Here is a 15,108-nt window from a genome sequence, read left to right as displayed (position 1 = left end):
TGGCTGTAGGTAGATTAAGGTCTAGCTGCAACATGCACCTTTTTTCAGACGGCAGACATCTTATATTGCATTGTATTGTATTTAACAATGATAAATATGTAATTACCTTTTCTATAGTTTCTTGTTTATAAACTGAAATAACAGATAAGTAACAAAAGTGCATCCACACATTAGTGTTATAAAATAATGAATGGTAAGAAGACATACTCAATAAAGACTTAAGACTTTTGTGATTCTCCATTTTATTACCCTACATGTGGCTGTGAGTGTAAGTCCATGTCAGTTTGTGCTTTACTGCAGCCGCCGACTGTCTCTGTTGCAAAGAGTGTTCTAGTGCTTGTGTGCTTGTTCTCTCTTCCCGGCCGGTGCCTCATTTACCTCGGCACACGGCTTGGATTCATGTGGTGAACATTGTGTGAAATCCTCCCCTGCATGGGGGCTTTTGTGGAGTCCTGGCATTCATGTGCAGATAGGATATATGCAACCCTGAGGCTCCTCTGTGCTTGCATGCTCAGGGACAAATGGACTCAGACATACACATATACGAACAGCAAATCCTTCACACAAAAGTTCAGTTCACAGGAAACTATTTTTCACAGGAGAGGGAGCTTTAAAGCAATGACATGGGAGGCAGAGAGGTCAAAGGTTATAGGTTAGATGGTCACATTGCATCATCGCGCTTAAAAAGGCTCAACACGCTAAACCTTTTTGCTTCACCTAAACAAATCTATCTCCACTATATATATATTACAGGTTTTAATTCCTTTCTGTCATAATACTTATTATAACTACTTGTATCCTATTTGCAAGTAGAGTAATATACACTAGAATCATACCATGCTAATCATCCTTAGTGGAAATGGTAAAAAGAATAATAGCTAAAACATAATTTAACTCATCCCAAATGTTGTAATTTTGATTTAAGTAAAAAGATTTGGTGACAAACTAATTCCTTACAAGCTCAGTTTTTTAGTTGTTGTAATTGCACGTAAAACACAATATGTCATGTTCCGCATCACTTTTATCCACAAACTAATTTAGAACTTAATGTTAAATCATTTTGACCACACTAGTCATATTCAATCACTGCCAGTTTAAATATATATCATAATGAATCATGCAATATGGTTTCATGTAGATTTGACTCTTAATCTACAGTAAAGTTTATTTTGAATCACAATCTTCACTACAAGCACATCTCCAAAGATATTTTCCATCTGTGTGCAGCTACTTCTTCAATTCACCTCCTTCATTTCCCGATGTCCGGCTGCGGATTGTCGTTGACGATCCCTGAGATGGAGTTGGGTCGTGTGGTTCGGAGCTGGGGCATCTCGTCCTCGGAGATGGCAGTAAAGTTGTCGTCTGCAGAGGGCAGTCCTGGGGTTAAATCCTCTGTGGACGTTTTACACCTCCCGATCACACAAAGCCTCTGTACCAACTGTAGCAGGGCGACTCTCATCTCTCTGCAGCGCAGGGCGTACAGCAGTGGGTTGACTGCAGAGTTCACCAGGCAGAGGGTGCTGCAAAAGGCAAAGGCCCTCTGCTCGGAGCGGGTCAGGATCACAGAGACGTCTGCTAGCATGAAGGACAGTGCCGGAAGCCAGCAGCCCACAAGTATCAGCAGGATCAGACCGAAGGTACGAGCCAGCCGGATATCCATCCTCATGCGGTTGTGGCCTGTCCCTGCTGATCCATGTATGCTGGTCATGGAGGATTCATGGCGGTGGGCCTTCAACAGGATGAGAGCATAAGCCCCCAAAATAAGAGCCAGAAGCACCAGGATGAAGCTGGTCCAGCAGGTCAGATACTCCTGGTTGATGTAGGGAAAGAGGCGTGAGCAGGGTGGAGTGAGGCCTGTGGGACACCTCCAGCCCATCAGGGGCAAGAAGGAGATCAAGATGGTGGCGCTCCAGAGGATCAGCATGCTCAGCAGGGCTCGCTGCCGGGTCAGCAGCACCTTGTAGTTGGAGGCCTGGTGAATGCAAAGGTAGCGGTCCAGAGCAGTCAGCAGTAAACTTCCCACCGAGCTGGTAAAGGCCATGGTGACACCACCTAGCTTGAAGAGGTAGGCAGTGGGGCCATCGCTTTGGTGAAAGAGGTGGAAGTCCAGAAAGCTGGTGGTGAAGAAGCAGCTGGCGAAGACATCAGCCAGAGCGAGGCTGCCAATGAAGAGATAGGAGGGTCGCTGGCGTAGAGAGGCTGTGGTGGCGATCACAACCAGCACCAGAGCATTTTCCAGCAGTGTGATCGGACCTGCCAGGAAACAGATGGAGCCGATGGTCATCTTCTCTACTTCCTCCAGGACCATGAAGCATTCCAGTTTCTCACATGACCTGTTCCCTGAGGAAAAACACACACATAGTGAATGTATGACTACAATCTCCATCTAAGCTGTATTTAATAAACATCTGAAGAAACGTGGAACTTATGGATGACTACATACCTGAGTTCTCTTTGGCTGCTGTGGATCCCAATGAAGCAGGATTCTCCCATTCCTCCATTTCATCCACCTTTTGGGCTACTGCTAGATTTGAATTAGGAAATAAAATAAATTATAATTTGAATCTGTAGTTGTAATTTAAAAAAAGCAAAAATAAATGTATCTGAAACTAAATTGTCTGTAAAAAATGTAATATTTAAAAGTAAAAATGTACCATAGCAGCTATAAATTAATTGATTAAATCTTTGCACAAAAATGTGATGCCACAGCTGCTTTCTTAAATAAGGACAAAACAAAATAAATATATACATTTAATGAAAAGGAGACAAATAAAGCAATACCAACATTCTACAGGAAAACCTGTGCTGATTTTATTATTGTGTAGTTTTTACTCATTATTTGATGTATAACAAATCTTCACGTTGAGGTTTTTCCATCAAATGGAAAAAGACTAAAATGTGGAGGATGTGGTTAAGTAGAAAATGTGATTACTCTTTTGTCTTTGTCAATATTGAACTTGGAGCTTTTAGAGAGAGTCATTTAGAGGTCGGAGCAAACAGACAATGATCATTACTGTGTCAGGTGATGATTATATTGGGGAGAAATGCCTGGTCAATGAGAAGACAGCCATAAAGAAGTCCTCAAGGAACAAAGATCCAATTCAGTGTCAAAATCTAATAACAGAGTTAGATCATGTTGTTTCCTGAGTCAAATCCTGGGATGTTATCATGTTCAGCTGCAGGCAAAGCATCAGCTGCAAGTTTACAATAACACGACAGCTTCCATATTTTCAAACGTTTCTGTAACAGGACATTTTCTGTGAACTGTGAAGTCACCGAGTATTATCATATGTGACGGGTTGAACACTGCCCCCTTTTGGAATCAGCCAGGACTGTATTTTACCTGGGCAGTTTATCGGTGGGTGAAGGTCACCACTCGGTTGAACAGAGTGCATCACCAGTTTGCAATTAATAGATTAAACCATGTGTGTGGTGTGCTGAAGTCAGATGATTTGATTTAAGTCAATAATGCTGAGATAAACTGGAATGTTGCCCTGTAACTGTTTGCACACGGCAGCTTAAACGTGAGGAATATATTTTACGTGGCAAAACAAAAGCATGATGCAAACACATGAAACATATGTAGATTAAAATCATTTTCAGAGAAGCTGGGAGAGACTGAGTTTATTACATGAAAGAAAAGGTATCGATATGGATCAAGGATCGAGTCGGCTTATATATATGATGCAGTATAAGTGATTGCTGTGCTGGGATAGAGACAAAGGGAACGTTTTCAGGTCAGCGTGCCCTACATTGCATTGTTTTCCCTTTCCTCTGTGTCCAATGAAACTTATTTCTGTTTTGTAACATTGGCCTATGAAAGCAAAGAATATCTATCGGCTGAAGTAGTTGAATAACATTACTTTCCAGAGAGCCCCTTATTGACTTGAGGGACAATATCTCTCAGTTGCACTATGGGCCGTGTGGGTGCATTCACTGTGGATATTACACCACCTCAGGCTCTCACCTCTCTCCTTTACGGTGAAAATCTTGATATACAAAGTTTTATATTATGACTCCGAACCATACAGTCGTATCAAGCAGCAACACTGCCCACAGGACACAGAGCACATAGACAAACCATTTCAGTCAATTCACTGGCGACATACACAGGATGTGGCAACAACTCCCTTGAAATGCTGTTACCGCCTGCCACATTATTTCAAAACATTACAAGCTGTTGTGGAATAAGCAATGAAATGACAACTTGAAGTATTGGGTTTTGTAGCAGCAAAGAAGAATAAAGAAACGTTTATAAAAAATAGGTCAAAAGTAGTAGATCTGCTGCACCAAGGCACTTATTGAACACAAGTAGTAACTCGGGAATAAGAATATGGTTTCCTTAAAACATCTAAAATCATCTGTAAATACATTTGCATCCATTTAAAAGCCAAAATAGTGAATAACAATGTCAATGATTTTCTTTTATCTTGAATGAAATAAGAGCTTTATTGGGAGCTTACCTTGTGAATTCTTCTCTCTGAGGTTTTCTAGTTTAACTGATCAGATTTCCGGTCTGTCTCAGTACAACCACAGCATGACTGCACAATCAACGGACTAGCGACAAAGTGCATGAGTGAGGGGAGAAGATATGGAGGGTAGCTGTGATGACATGGGGAAGAGAGAGAGAGGCAGAGAGAGAGAGAGGGAGAGAGAGAGAGAGAGAGAGAGAGAGAGAGAGGGAGAGAGGGAGAGAGAGAAACAAATAGAGATGAAAGATGCCAAATGATGTGCTTTTGAAGTCTGATGACCACAGCTGGAGACTGTGATGAAACAGAGAATAGAAAAAACTAAAGCAATGAAGTCCACTTCTGTTTGATTCGATGAGAAGCTGAGGTGCATCTACCCGTCACAAATTCACACACTTCGGGGTGTTGTGTCCTTCACGATCAATTTGTTTCCAAGCAGACGGGGTCGTGCACCCTGGGGAGAATAGCACTTAGGAATGGGACTCGGGTGTCGCCTGCTGGGTGTGAAAAACATGTCGATAAAAAGGAGGAAAAACGCACATCTGGTTCTGAAAAACTGTTGATAGGCAGGAGTCCTAAATCTGAGAGCATTGCCATCATGAACAGAAAACAAATAAAACGAACCAATCTGCAAACTTCAGAATGAATAGCCTAGTTTATTTATAGTTTATTTGTTCCCCCTATTCAACTCAGACTGTCTTGCTATTGGATTATTTCCACTCGTGCAGCGACAGTTTTTCCTTCCACCTATCTTGCTAATGACTTTCCACCATCTTCCATCTTTATTTAACTGTGTGATGACAGTATCTGCCATCACACGTACATGTCCTTTCCGTGTAGGATCACATGGTTTGTGCTATTTTTAAAACACATAGGTTGAGGGATTACAAGAGTACCTTGATTGCTTTTGCATGGAAGAACTGGCCAGATAATGAATAGGGGTTTTAAATCATGTTGGCTTTGTTAGTGTAAAGATTGTAAATGTGTGCATTAGAACAGATGATATGATAAAGCTGTTTTGCCCTTGTCTCATTATAAAGAGACAAAGTTGATTCCTCTACTGTATCCTGAAGTCAATCGCTGCGTTTTACCATTCACTTCAAATGTTCATCGTAATACCTTTAATTTTAAATAACAAACAACAACAGTTTTACATATTTACAAATTAAATCTAAGTTAATACAGATTTTGGCCCAGATTTGGCCCACACTGCCATACCGTCATCCAGCTCACACACCACGTGGAATGATGGCCCTTGGGTGGTCAGCTCCTGTTTGCCAGATCTGGGCCAAAAGTAATCCAAAGCAACACCGCATGTCAACCAAAGATGCCAGAGACGCCCAAATTGCTTTGTGCTATTTGGGCCATATTCACCATTTACCACATGGACCTCTTTAGGTTCACATCCAGATTACACCTTGTCTGGAGCATCGCATGTTTGCCAAAATAATGATGTTTTACCTTAAATTCTGCACCAATCATTAGTGACAGATGCACAATGAAGCCACAGCCCCAGGGCCAGGGTGTAATTCAACTTGTAGAACAACAGGGGGCAATGCTAAGCAACCCTGAAGTACAGTGGACAGGGACCCAGTACGTGGCATGGTGCATCCATACAGTCCATGGGTGCATCATGTAAACAATACTGAGTTAAAAGGTTTTTTCAGTGTGTCCGTCTCTACTATTCCTCTCAGATGTAGAACAAAACTTAACAATCAAGCCATTCTGCAATTAAGGCCATTTAATTTGGCTAATATCCCTTCGGTAAAAGAAAAAATAAATAAAGCACGTAAGTAGTTCAATAACTATTTAATCAGGTCACAAAATCTGATACCGGGGGCAAATTTGCAACCTATTTCAGCTTCAATTTAAGAACAGCTGAATCACACTGGAACTGGGGCTCACAAATATATCAAATGATTAAAAAAATGGGTCAGAAAGAGATGATTTGTGACATTTATGTTTAGATATTATTCAAGTATTGATTTGAAACACTAAAGCCAACTGGTCCTGAAATGAGACGGTGATATCTGCTGCAGTGACCAAGTCGTCTCCTCTGACCTGATGGATCCAGCAGGCCAGGAGGCAGGAAATCTGATTAGCAGCAGACAGCACAGCTACAATAAGATTTCTTCTCTGTCACTGCCTGGCCGGTGCAGGACAGCAGAGCAGACAACAGGATGGAATAAAGCCTTAAATGCACAATGATCAGCTGAATTACGTCATTCTGTTGCACAATCTCCCTTTTTTTAGAAATCAACATGGACACAAACATCAAGCGAGCGTCGCTGTTTCAGATTGATTCGAGCTCAAGATTCAAGATTCAAGATTCAAGAGCTGAAGCCATTAATCAGATTTCCTCGCCTCATTTCCAGATTGCCAGACAGACAGGATCACATCAGCCGTAGGAAAAGCACCAAACAAATTACCTCATGCTAATTGCGTTAATAACGCATAATTGTCTACTGTATTGTGCTGTTAAGAATATTAAACAGCGTAACTAAAATTAAAGGTGAGATTTAAATGTACAAAAGCGAATCCTTGGTTTTAGCATTTGTTTGTTACATTTTAAAGAGATACTAATGATTTGTGCAGATTTTAGAAGTACAAAATAATGTTTGACTATTTGCATTGTTTGTATTTTCATTATTTTTATATAATTAGCTGTTGAATTGTGATTTCTATGGTATTTATGAATAAATTGAACAGTGCAGTTATTCCAATGACACAAACAAAAATACTCATCTGCTCTTGTGACGACTGTAACTGAACTCACCCTAATATTTCTAGAATTATAAACATTGGGAAGATTCATACCCATAATATAAATGTATAAAATAAGCGTCTAAATTATTTAGCATTACATATTCAAACATTTGGTGTCTAAAAATATTAGTGACCGGAAAATACTTTGTGACTTATAACATACATATGATGCATCTAATATCCTGAGTTCAGAAGAAAGTGCTGAAAGTCTCAAATCCCCAGAAAACAACTGAAACAAACAGCAACAACTCACATTTTCCCAGAGAGCGCTACAGTCTTCCATCACAGCAGTTTAAACACGAAGTGTCAAACAAAGTGTTATGTTCTGAAATGTCATTAGAGGTTGGAAATCTCAGCTCAAAGAACAATTGTTGAATTAATTACTCAACAGTAATCATTGTGCTGTTAAGCGTTGAGTTACTGTTGCTGCATATCCTGGTTGAAGGTGGACAAAACTGAAATACTGTGAGATTATGAGTTCCTAAAATACAAGGTTTCTTTTTTCAACTTTATTTTTAATGCTCATTCATTCTCATGCAGCCAAGGGGCATCATGGGGGAGTACTGGTACTGGGTCTGTATTTGCATTGCTGATCTGCCAACTGAGTATTTTTTTGTTTCTACATTTTAAAAACAGATTAGAAGACATCTTATGTCGTTTTTGGAGTAAACTCAAAACAGTTAATCAAACATGTTCTTCTTTGTGTTTTGTCAAGTTGTCCCACTGAAAAAAACTTGGCAACAACACAGAACAGAGTTTGGATTTGGCTGAGTGTGCTGGTTGTATTACAGGACTTTGATAAGTGCTCAACTTCTTGCTCAGTGTTGTGAAATCGTTTCCACCTCTTTTCTTTCCGACGTCACTTTGCGTGGGCGAGTTTCACAAGACACGTCAGACTTTTCAAATTCATGTGACACTTTTTACCATTTACTTTCGACCCTTTTGCACCCAATAACAACTGCGAATGGCCAATGAGGCAGAGAGTGAGGAGGGACCATCTGGTCCGTCCAGTTATCTGTGAGTGTGTGTGAGAAAAGGGACGGAACGTGGCAGCTTTTGTTTTTCATGTATTCCCACTCCTCGCTCCAAGACTGCTCACTGTACGTTCATTATCTCAATGATATGTTTACAATCCAAACCTTTGCCACCAGTCATATATGGAGATTTGTCCGTCTTCTATCTTCTGTGTGACCCACAGAAGCCTCTTGGTGACCTACTTTCCATACATAGCTGACTCTTCATGGGCACAACCCCCTTCAAAGGTTGCAGTGGGCAGTGTCCTTCCCTGGCCTTTAGCTGTGAGCGCTGGCCGACACAGTGTTATGCAACTCTTTTAAAATCCACACATACTTAGGTAAGGGAGGGGAACATAGACTGTGGACTTTGTTCTGAGTTAATTGGTCATGGTGGTTGTTTTCTATTCTTTATCCTGGACCTGCAGACTCTTATAAAACCTGCAGAGAGATTTTATAGCATGAAAGCTACTGATAAAGTCCTTTGAAGGAGAAAGTGTCTTTCCAAAGAAACAATCAGCTGTTAGAAAGCAGAAAGTCTGACACATGGTATGATGTCTGAAGGAAAAACATCACATGGGATGACAAAATTCAAATTATACAACGGCTAGATTCTACGTTTTAGTATAGTTTGAACTAGACAAACCAGATTCACACCCTTTGGAAATCAGTTGTCCAAAATAGCTTTCAATAATTCCGTTGACATGCAGGGTGTGTCGAGCATGTGAATAATTCCATTTAATATTACGTGCTGTTATTCATATGGTAAATTATTTTGTTTTTAGTAACCACTCACTCACCCATCTGCTCAGGAGGAAACTCCCCACTCTAAACAAAAGGAGAGGTGTTGTTATTCTGGGATAACTCAACAAACCGTCGGGGGCAGGACGGTTCTCACTCACTAACCCTCAATGACTCGTCCACATGTTGCTGCAGATTTATGGCAGGGTGACATTTATATGGCACTCGTTCTTACGGCTAAGTCTGAATTGGGCCTTTGATTCAAAGCTCACACTGAAATATGACACAGTGGACACTGTAACATCATGAAAGAGCCTATTTAAAAATTGATAAGAATCTACAGGTAGGGGACAAAACTCTCCTGTTTGCATTTCTCTGATATGAGGGCAACAATGTTAGATTAAAATGACTCAGACCCTTAACTTTAGTAAAAGTATATACTACAGTTTAAAACATTCCATTAAAATGAAAAGTTCAGCATTCAAATTCTCAGTTTGCTATTCTCAGTTATAACCAGTACTTATTCTGTAATGAAATGGCCCCTGACACAGATATCTTGACTTTATTTAGTTAGTATGTTGAGTGAGGCAACAGCCTGAGCAGCATTTTAGAGTTGAAGCTGGTCAAAGTGGAACAACGTTTTTAAATATTAACCTGGGATTATGTAACCAATCTGAGGGGACGGGGAATTTCTACTGTGTTAGAAAAAGAGAAAAAACAAAAATCTGCGTCTGTAATTGTTACTCAACATTTGAGTTTATTGTGAAATTTTGAAAGATTACAGGGATTTAAATGGAGCCATGACGGGTTTGGAGAGGAAGTCACTCCGAAGAGGAACCGCTACCAACTTATAGACGTAAAAGGGAGTTTTTTGTAACTACGTTCTGAAAACTTCATTACATGCTATGCTTATTCTGGAATGTGGCTGAAACTGCCAAATAAGTGTAGTGGAGTAGTGGCAGCTTCAATGTAAACTACAAGAGGATCAAAATTACAAATAATACTTCACGTGAATACACGTCTGTTTTGACCTCTGGGGCTGGAAGACTTGAGATGGTTTGAGTAAATTACCTTCATAAGATTCATGTACCTTGAAACCTTATAAACCATCCTAAACATAATAATCCATTCTTGATCCAGCATCTTTACACTCTGCACCATTGTCATCTGGTCATTATTAGTAGTTAAATGTCTCTAGTCCCCACTTGCACTTTTTGTTTCCCGTTGCTCTGATGGCCCATTCACTGATCTGTCGTCACAGGCATGTGGGTGTTGATAGGAACAGATAAGATAGTGCTTTATTAGTCCCACCATGAGGAAATTTGCGATATTACACTCAAATAATAGGCATCAGTAAGTAGAAATAAGCAACGTGCAAAACTTAAATTTAAATGGAATAAAAACGAATATATACATTGTAATAAAGTTAAGTTAAGTTGTTCGAATAGAAAGTAGTGGTCAAGTTTATTTTGCTAGTTTCTGGTAGTCTACACACTATGTACACACACACATGACAAACAGAGCTGCTTCTGTAGCTGGTCAAGGTTTTGTGTGACCGGGGGGTACAGACAGATCACAGACAGGAGATGTAAGAGCTACAGCCTGTTGCAGCTGTTACTATATCACTGTTGTTTTGTTATCACCCTCAAACTCACCACGGACACGTCTTCCCTCCAGTAGAATAAAAGCACTGAGACACATCTACAACCGTGCACGTGTTTATCTCGATGGGGATTTGATTTCGAACCAACACAAAAAAACACAAACTTGTTGTGTCGTGTTAAAAACATTTATTTACCACAGTTGTGTTGTAGTTTTCCTCTTTCAGGAAGTCCCCCCTAACAAAGGGCTGCAGAGGCGGGGCCCGCTCATTGACGTCATCTCTCTGGCAACAGCCCTGAAAGCGTTCGCCCTCCTCGTCGCCGATTGGCCACGCGGTTCGTCCTCGACACGCGATTGGTCGGCTCCTGGCTCCCGAGAGCTACATATCTCCGCCGGAGATGCCATTTTGTAGCATTTAGAGACGGAGTCGGGAGAGAAGAGGAGTCTATGGCCGCTTCTTCTCCAGTTTTTAACACCCCCACAGACTCGGAGGGAGACGGACTCGCGGCGCATCGCAGCTCGCTGTGACATTTCGGAGGCTGTTCTCGTATTATTATCATTTTATTTTTCTTTCGGACGAAAGGCTTCGACAACCAAGCCTGAAGGAGTCGGTAAGAGACGCTGCTGCGCTCCGTCGCCATGTTGATCTCCGTCTTCCTTTGTTTGTGTTTGTGCCAGATTAGTGGGACCCGGGTTGTTTACGCGTTGTGTGTTTCACTGTTGCCTCTTAATTCAAGGTCAACTCAATATACATGATGTATATTTACCTGTTCTTCGATGCTTTAAAACCGTAGTAAAACATCTCGGTGGGACAAAGACACCGCAGCCAAGAAGTGGGTTAGAGAGAGACGCTGTAACATTTAGTTGTTGTTGGTGTCATTACTTTTATTTTATATAATGATATAATATCGTGTCTTTTATCAGACGAGTAGATTATTCCTCGAGTTTCGTCCTGTTTGTTGTTTCTGAGACACAGGATGTAATGACGCATTCACTAATGTACATCCCCCCCACGTCTGGAGCAAAACAACAACGCTGTTGACCAATTGAATCTCGCGCGTCCTTTGTTATTATAATAATAAATAAAACTTTCTCTCTTCAGATCACAGGCTTCCTGGAGCACCGTGTGCCGACGTGAATTGATGTTCAGCTCGCCTCCGCGAGAAAACAACGCTCAGTGGCACATGAAAACTTCAGACCTTGCTGGACACAAAAGTGCAGTGAGAAGTAGACAGAAATCTACTTCGAGGACCTGGGGCCCGGTCGGAGGCGAACGATTAAAGAGGGATCTCTGCTCAGTCGACTCTCTGACAACAAAGAGGTGAGCGCAGAGCTGGGGGTTGTTTTCCTCTGGGGCCGTGGGGGGAGGGGCGGCGCGGGCCGTCTGGTGTTTCTGCACGTAGCCACTGTGCACGTCTGATCCAGTAGATCATAATAACCACGGGATTGTAACACTATATTCTCTTCATGTAGGTGACACGTAGTGCTTAAGCAATATGGGAGGTGGAGAGAGATACAACATTCCAGCTTCCCACCCTGAGCGCCCGATGCCCAAGAAGAACCACCAACTTGGCCGGGCCAAGCCCAGGAGCCGTGACCAGAACGGAGCAGCAGCATCTGCAGGAGGGGCAGGGGGTCTTCACCACCATGGCCACCGCCGGAGTGACAAAGGCGCAGCTTACCACAGGTCGCCAGAGACGCGGCAGGCCGCGTCTGCAGAGAAGGGCGTCCGTTTTGCCACCAACTATGATCAGAACTGGGAGGGTGCCGTGTCTCACCTCAACACGTTCCTGGCCACCCAGGGAAGCCCCAGCTACGCAGGGCCCAAGTTCAGTGAACCACCATCGCCCAGCGTGCTGCCCAAGCCCCCCAGTCACTGGGTGTCCTTCTCAATGGGCTCCTGTGACAACAGGGAGATGATGGCCTTCCAGCTCAAGAGCCTACTCAAAATGCAGGCCTGAGAGGGATACCCCCACACGACCATTTAAAAAAGATAAGCCAATGCCCAAACTGGGGCTCCTTTGAAGGCATCCACTCACCAGGAACACCGCAGTGTTGTAATACTTTTAGCTGTTTTTTAGATTGACTTCCTTGAGGGTTAGGGGGCATTTGCAGAAATGCACTGCTTCTGATGTTTACACCTATTTTTAACCAATATAAAATATTACAGCCCTGCTGCCTTGTTGGTTGGTGATGCCTTTAGTGGAGTCTGTCTGTGACTCACGATAAACTGGATATCCTATGTACTTTTTGTTTTTTCTTTTTAACGTTGGCTGTCAAAGCAGTGACTGAGTGTAGTTTTTTTCCTTCAAACAATGGTTATAGTACAGGTCAGGTAAATTCCCATCACCTTTACAGTCCATTTCTGTGGACAGACGAGCGGTTTATTCGCATAAGTTTTATGATGATCCTTTGGAGTAACCTCTGAAGCCTCAGGTGCTAAAGCAAACATGCAGCTGTAGCACTATTTTTCAATAAGGCCCACCATTTTTCCATTCCTTGTTTGGGAAAGAAAGTACACTCAACTGCCATTCTGCAGGGAAAAAGCTATCTTACTGTAGATAATAAGCTGTAGCTAGTAAATACAGGTCAAATGTTTAACCCCAAACTGAAGGGTAATAAGAGACCATGGCACACAGGCCTGGACTCTCAACTCCTGTACCTTTTTTATTGCGCTGTGCGCACATGCACTATAGGAGTTGAGTAAGTCTAAGGCCCATAACACTCTATCATAGCATTATTTTGTATAAGTCCATTTTTTGTTGTGGTTGAAAGATGTATGATGTGCTGTGTGTAACCAAAGCAATGTTCTTTCAGTAATTTCTTCTATTAGACATCCTCAATATGTGGTTGGCATCACTGTCATTGCCACTTTAACCTTGCCAGCTCGAGCGGTGAAAGGGTTATTGAGTTCCCTGGGTCACCTTTTTTTTTTTAACTCTTCGTCTAGATCAATCAGCACTGTTATTGCTCCTCGGTCTCTGCCTTTTCAGGACAATGCTGCAGCTCTATCATGCGGAAGAGGACCAGGCTTGGTTTTGGAAACAAATTTCACCACTAAGTCACATGACACGGTCCTATTGGCTGCAGGCATTTGTGAGCAATGTTGGGCAGAGCCGAGGAAGGTTACTGAAGTAAAGTGGCCCAGGGGACTCTACCTGAGAAAGGAGGCTGGTGTTTGTGTTTACAAAAAGGGTCAGTGTTTGACCATCCCATAATCAACAGGCACTTTGCTGCCTCTGCCTCTTGTTTAACCTCTTGCACTGCAATCAGACAATTTTTATTTTTCATAAGTTACAGGTCAGGATGCTGTTGAAGTGGTGGAGGCGTAGACTATCTCCCTATGGATTTTTGTGATTCAGTCCTCTTTCGAGGCCCTTTTTGCTTTCCCTTTGCAGAATCGAAGCTGTTTATGGCCAGCCTTAAGACGACAAAACAAAAAGAGAGCTTCTGTGTTCAAGAGCCATGTAAATAATGAAAATGTATAAAGTACTTGTAGCATATGTACATTTGCAGACCGTGTTTGAGGCCTGCCTGACAAAAGTATTTTTAGTAATAACACTGAATGTATAGACATGCTAAGGACGTGTCTTGACTTCAATACTGAAGAATATTTTTGTTAAAAAAAAACCTGCCTATAGCATTTGTCAGTACCCCTGCACTGTTATCTTTCCAGAGATCTTGCACATGTTTTTTATTGTTTTGTAATATGCAGTGTAGGGTGAAAGATGCTATGTGCAAAAATAAGTAAGACTGCAACAAATATCAATTGGATCTAAGGAGACATGCATATGTATGATGGAATTGAGTTCTGAATGTGCTTACAGTGTGTAAGCGTGATGCTTTTAATCTTGAGTTGACCTGTTTGTGCCTATGTTGAATCCCATGCTGAAGCTATTTCATAAGGTGGCAATCTGAATTGGCCAAATGTTTTTTTCTTCTTTAAACACCACTTTCACTTCTCAGCTGTTCTTCCGCCAGCTGACAATTGAATTTGGACCCCATGTTGTTAAAATATTACTTCTATTGGTTGTTCATTTTGACATTTTCTTTTTTGCCCCTGTTTGAGCCATGCATGGTACTGTCTCCTTATAAATTAAAAAAAAAACTTGTAATTGGATTTGAATTGGCCCCCCCCCCCTCGATAACATGTCACCGAAGATGGAAAGAAAAAAAATTGCCCTGTTTTAAGATTGGTACGAATTGAAAAAAGTAAACAAATGCACTCTGAATTGATAACAAATTTTAACCAAAAAAATAAATCCCTTCCCCCTCCCCCTACTCCTGTCTGTGTTTGAGTTTCTGACTGGTTACATATATTTCACTCCATGTTTACACATTCAAAACAGATACAACTTTAAGTTTTTATTGGTAAAACACACCAAGTAAAACCATTAAAATGAGAACAGTTCTATGGGACACGTGAAGTCACTGATCATAGTACATGAGAATGAAGGCTCTTCTTTTACATAGTGTTACATTATAATGGACTGGACACAGTATCAAGAGGCAACTGA

At 41.6% G+C, this 15,108-nt stretch overlaps 3 protein-coding genes across 5 annotated transcripts in view; 1 reads left to right on the top strand and 2 right to left on the bottom strand.

Annotated features, from left to right (window-relative positions):
* Positions 1-15,108, bottom strand: part of LOC117777400 (hemicentin-1-like) — a 1,765,934-nt gene that overhangs the window by 687,486 nt on the left and 1,063,340 nt on the right. The window lies entirely within an intron of this gene.
* Positions 240-4,590, bottom strand: cnr2 (cannabinoid receptor 2). Of its 3 annotated transcripts, none has more exons than XM_034612209.1 (3): positions 4,464-4,590; positions 2,444-2,524; positions 240-2,340 (listed from the first exon to the last, which is right to left on the bottom strand). In XM_034612209.1, exons 2-3 carry the CDS (start codon positions 2,499-2,501, stop codon positions 1,250-1,252), a joined length of 1,149 nt encoding a protein of 382 aa, XP_034468100.1. In that variant the 5' UTR covers positions 2,502-2,524; positions 4,464-4,590; the 3' UTR covers positions 240-1,249. The 3 variants fall into 3 exon arrangements, with proteins under 3 accessions (XP_034468100.1, XP_034468103.1, XP_034468101.1); XM_034612212.1 differs by having other exon boundaries at positions 2,444-2,521; positions 4,464-4,582; XM_034612210.1 differs by lacking the exon at positions 4,464-4,590 and adding an exon at positions 2,750-2,792 and having other exon boundaries at positions 2,444-2,609.
* Positions 10,997-14,872, top strand: pnrc2 (proline-rich nuclear receptor coactivator 2). The gene is made up of 3 exons (XM_034612261.1): positions 10,997-11,202; positions 11,694-11,912; positions 12,065-14,872. Exon 3 carries the CDS (start codon positions 12,088-12,090, stop codon positions 12,550-12,552), a length of 465 nt encoding a protein of 154 aa, XP_034468152.1. The 5' UTR covers positions 10,997-11,202; positions 11,694-11,912; positions 12,065-12,087; the 3' UTR covers positions 12,553-14,872.

Source organism: Hippoglossus hippoglossus, chromosome 16, assembly GCF_009819705.1.
Source record: "Hippoglossus hippoglossus isolate fHipHip1 chromosome 16, fHipHip1.pri, whole genome shotgun sequence".
NCBI classification, from domain to species: Eukaryota; Metazoa; Chordata; class Actinopteri; order Pleuronectiformes; family Pleuronectidae; genus Hippoglossus; species Hippoglossus hippoglossus.
Note: the sequence above shows the minus strand (reverse complement) of the source record. Positions and strands in the feature narration are given on the sequence as shown.

Bases quoted from the DNA above. Each gene is read 5' to 3' on its own strand.
- cnr2 (XM_034612209.1), bottom strand. From the start codon at position 2,501: ATGGAGGAATGGGAGAATCCTGCTTCATTGGGATCCACAGCAGCCAAA. The intron at 2,341-2,443 runs GTATGTAGTCAT...GTTTTTCCTCAG, and splicing joins AGCAGCCAAAGAGAACTCAG to GGAACAGGTCATGTGAGAAA.
- pnrc2 (XM_034612261.1), top strand. From the start codon at position 12,088: ATGGGAGGTGGAGAGAGATACAACATTCCAGCTTCCCACCCTGAGCGC.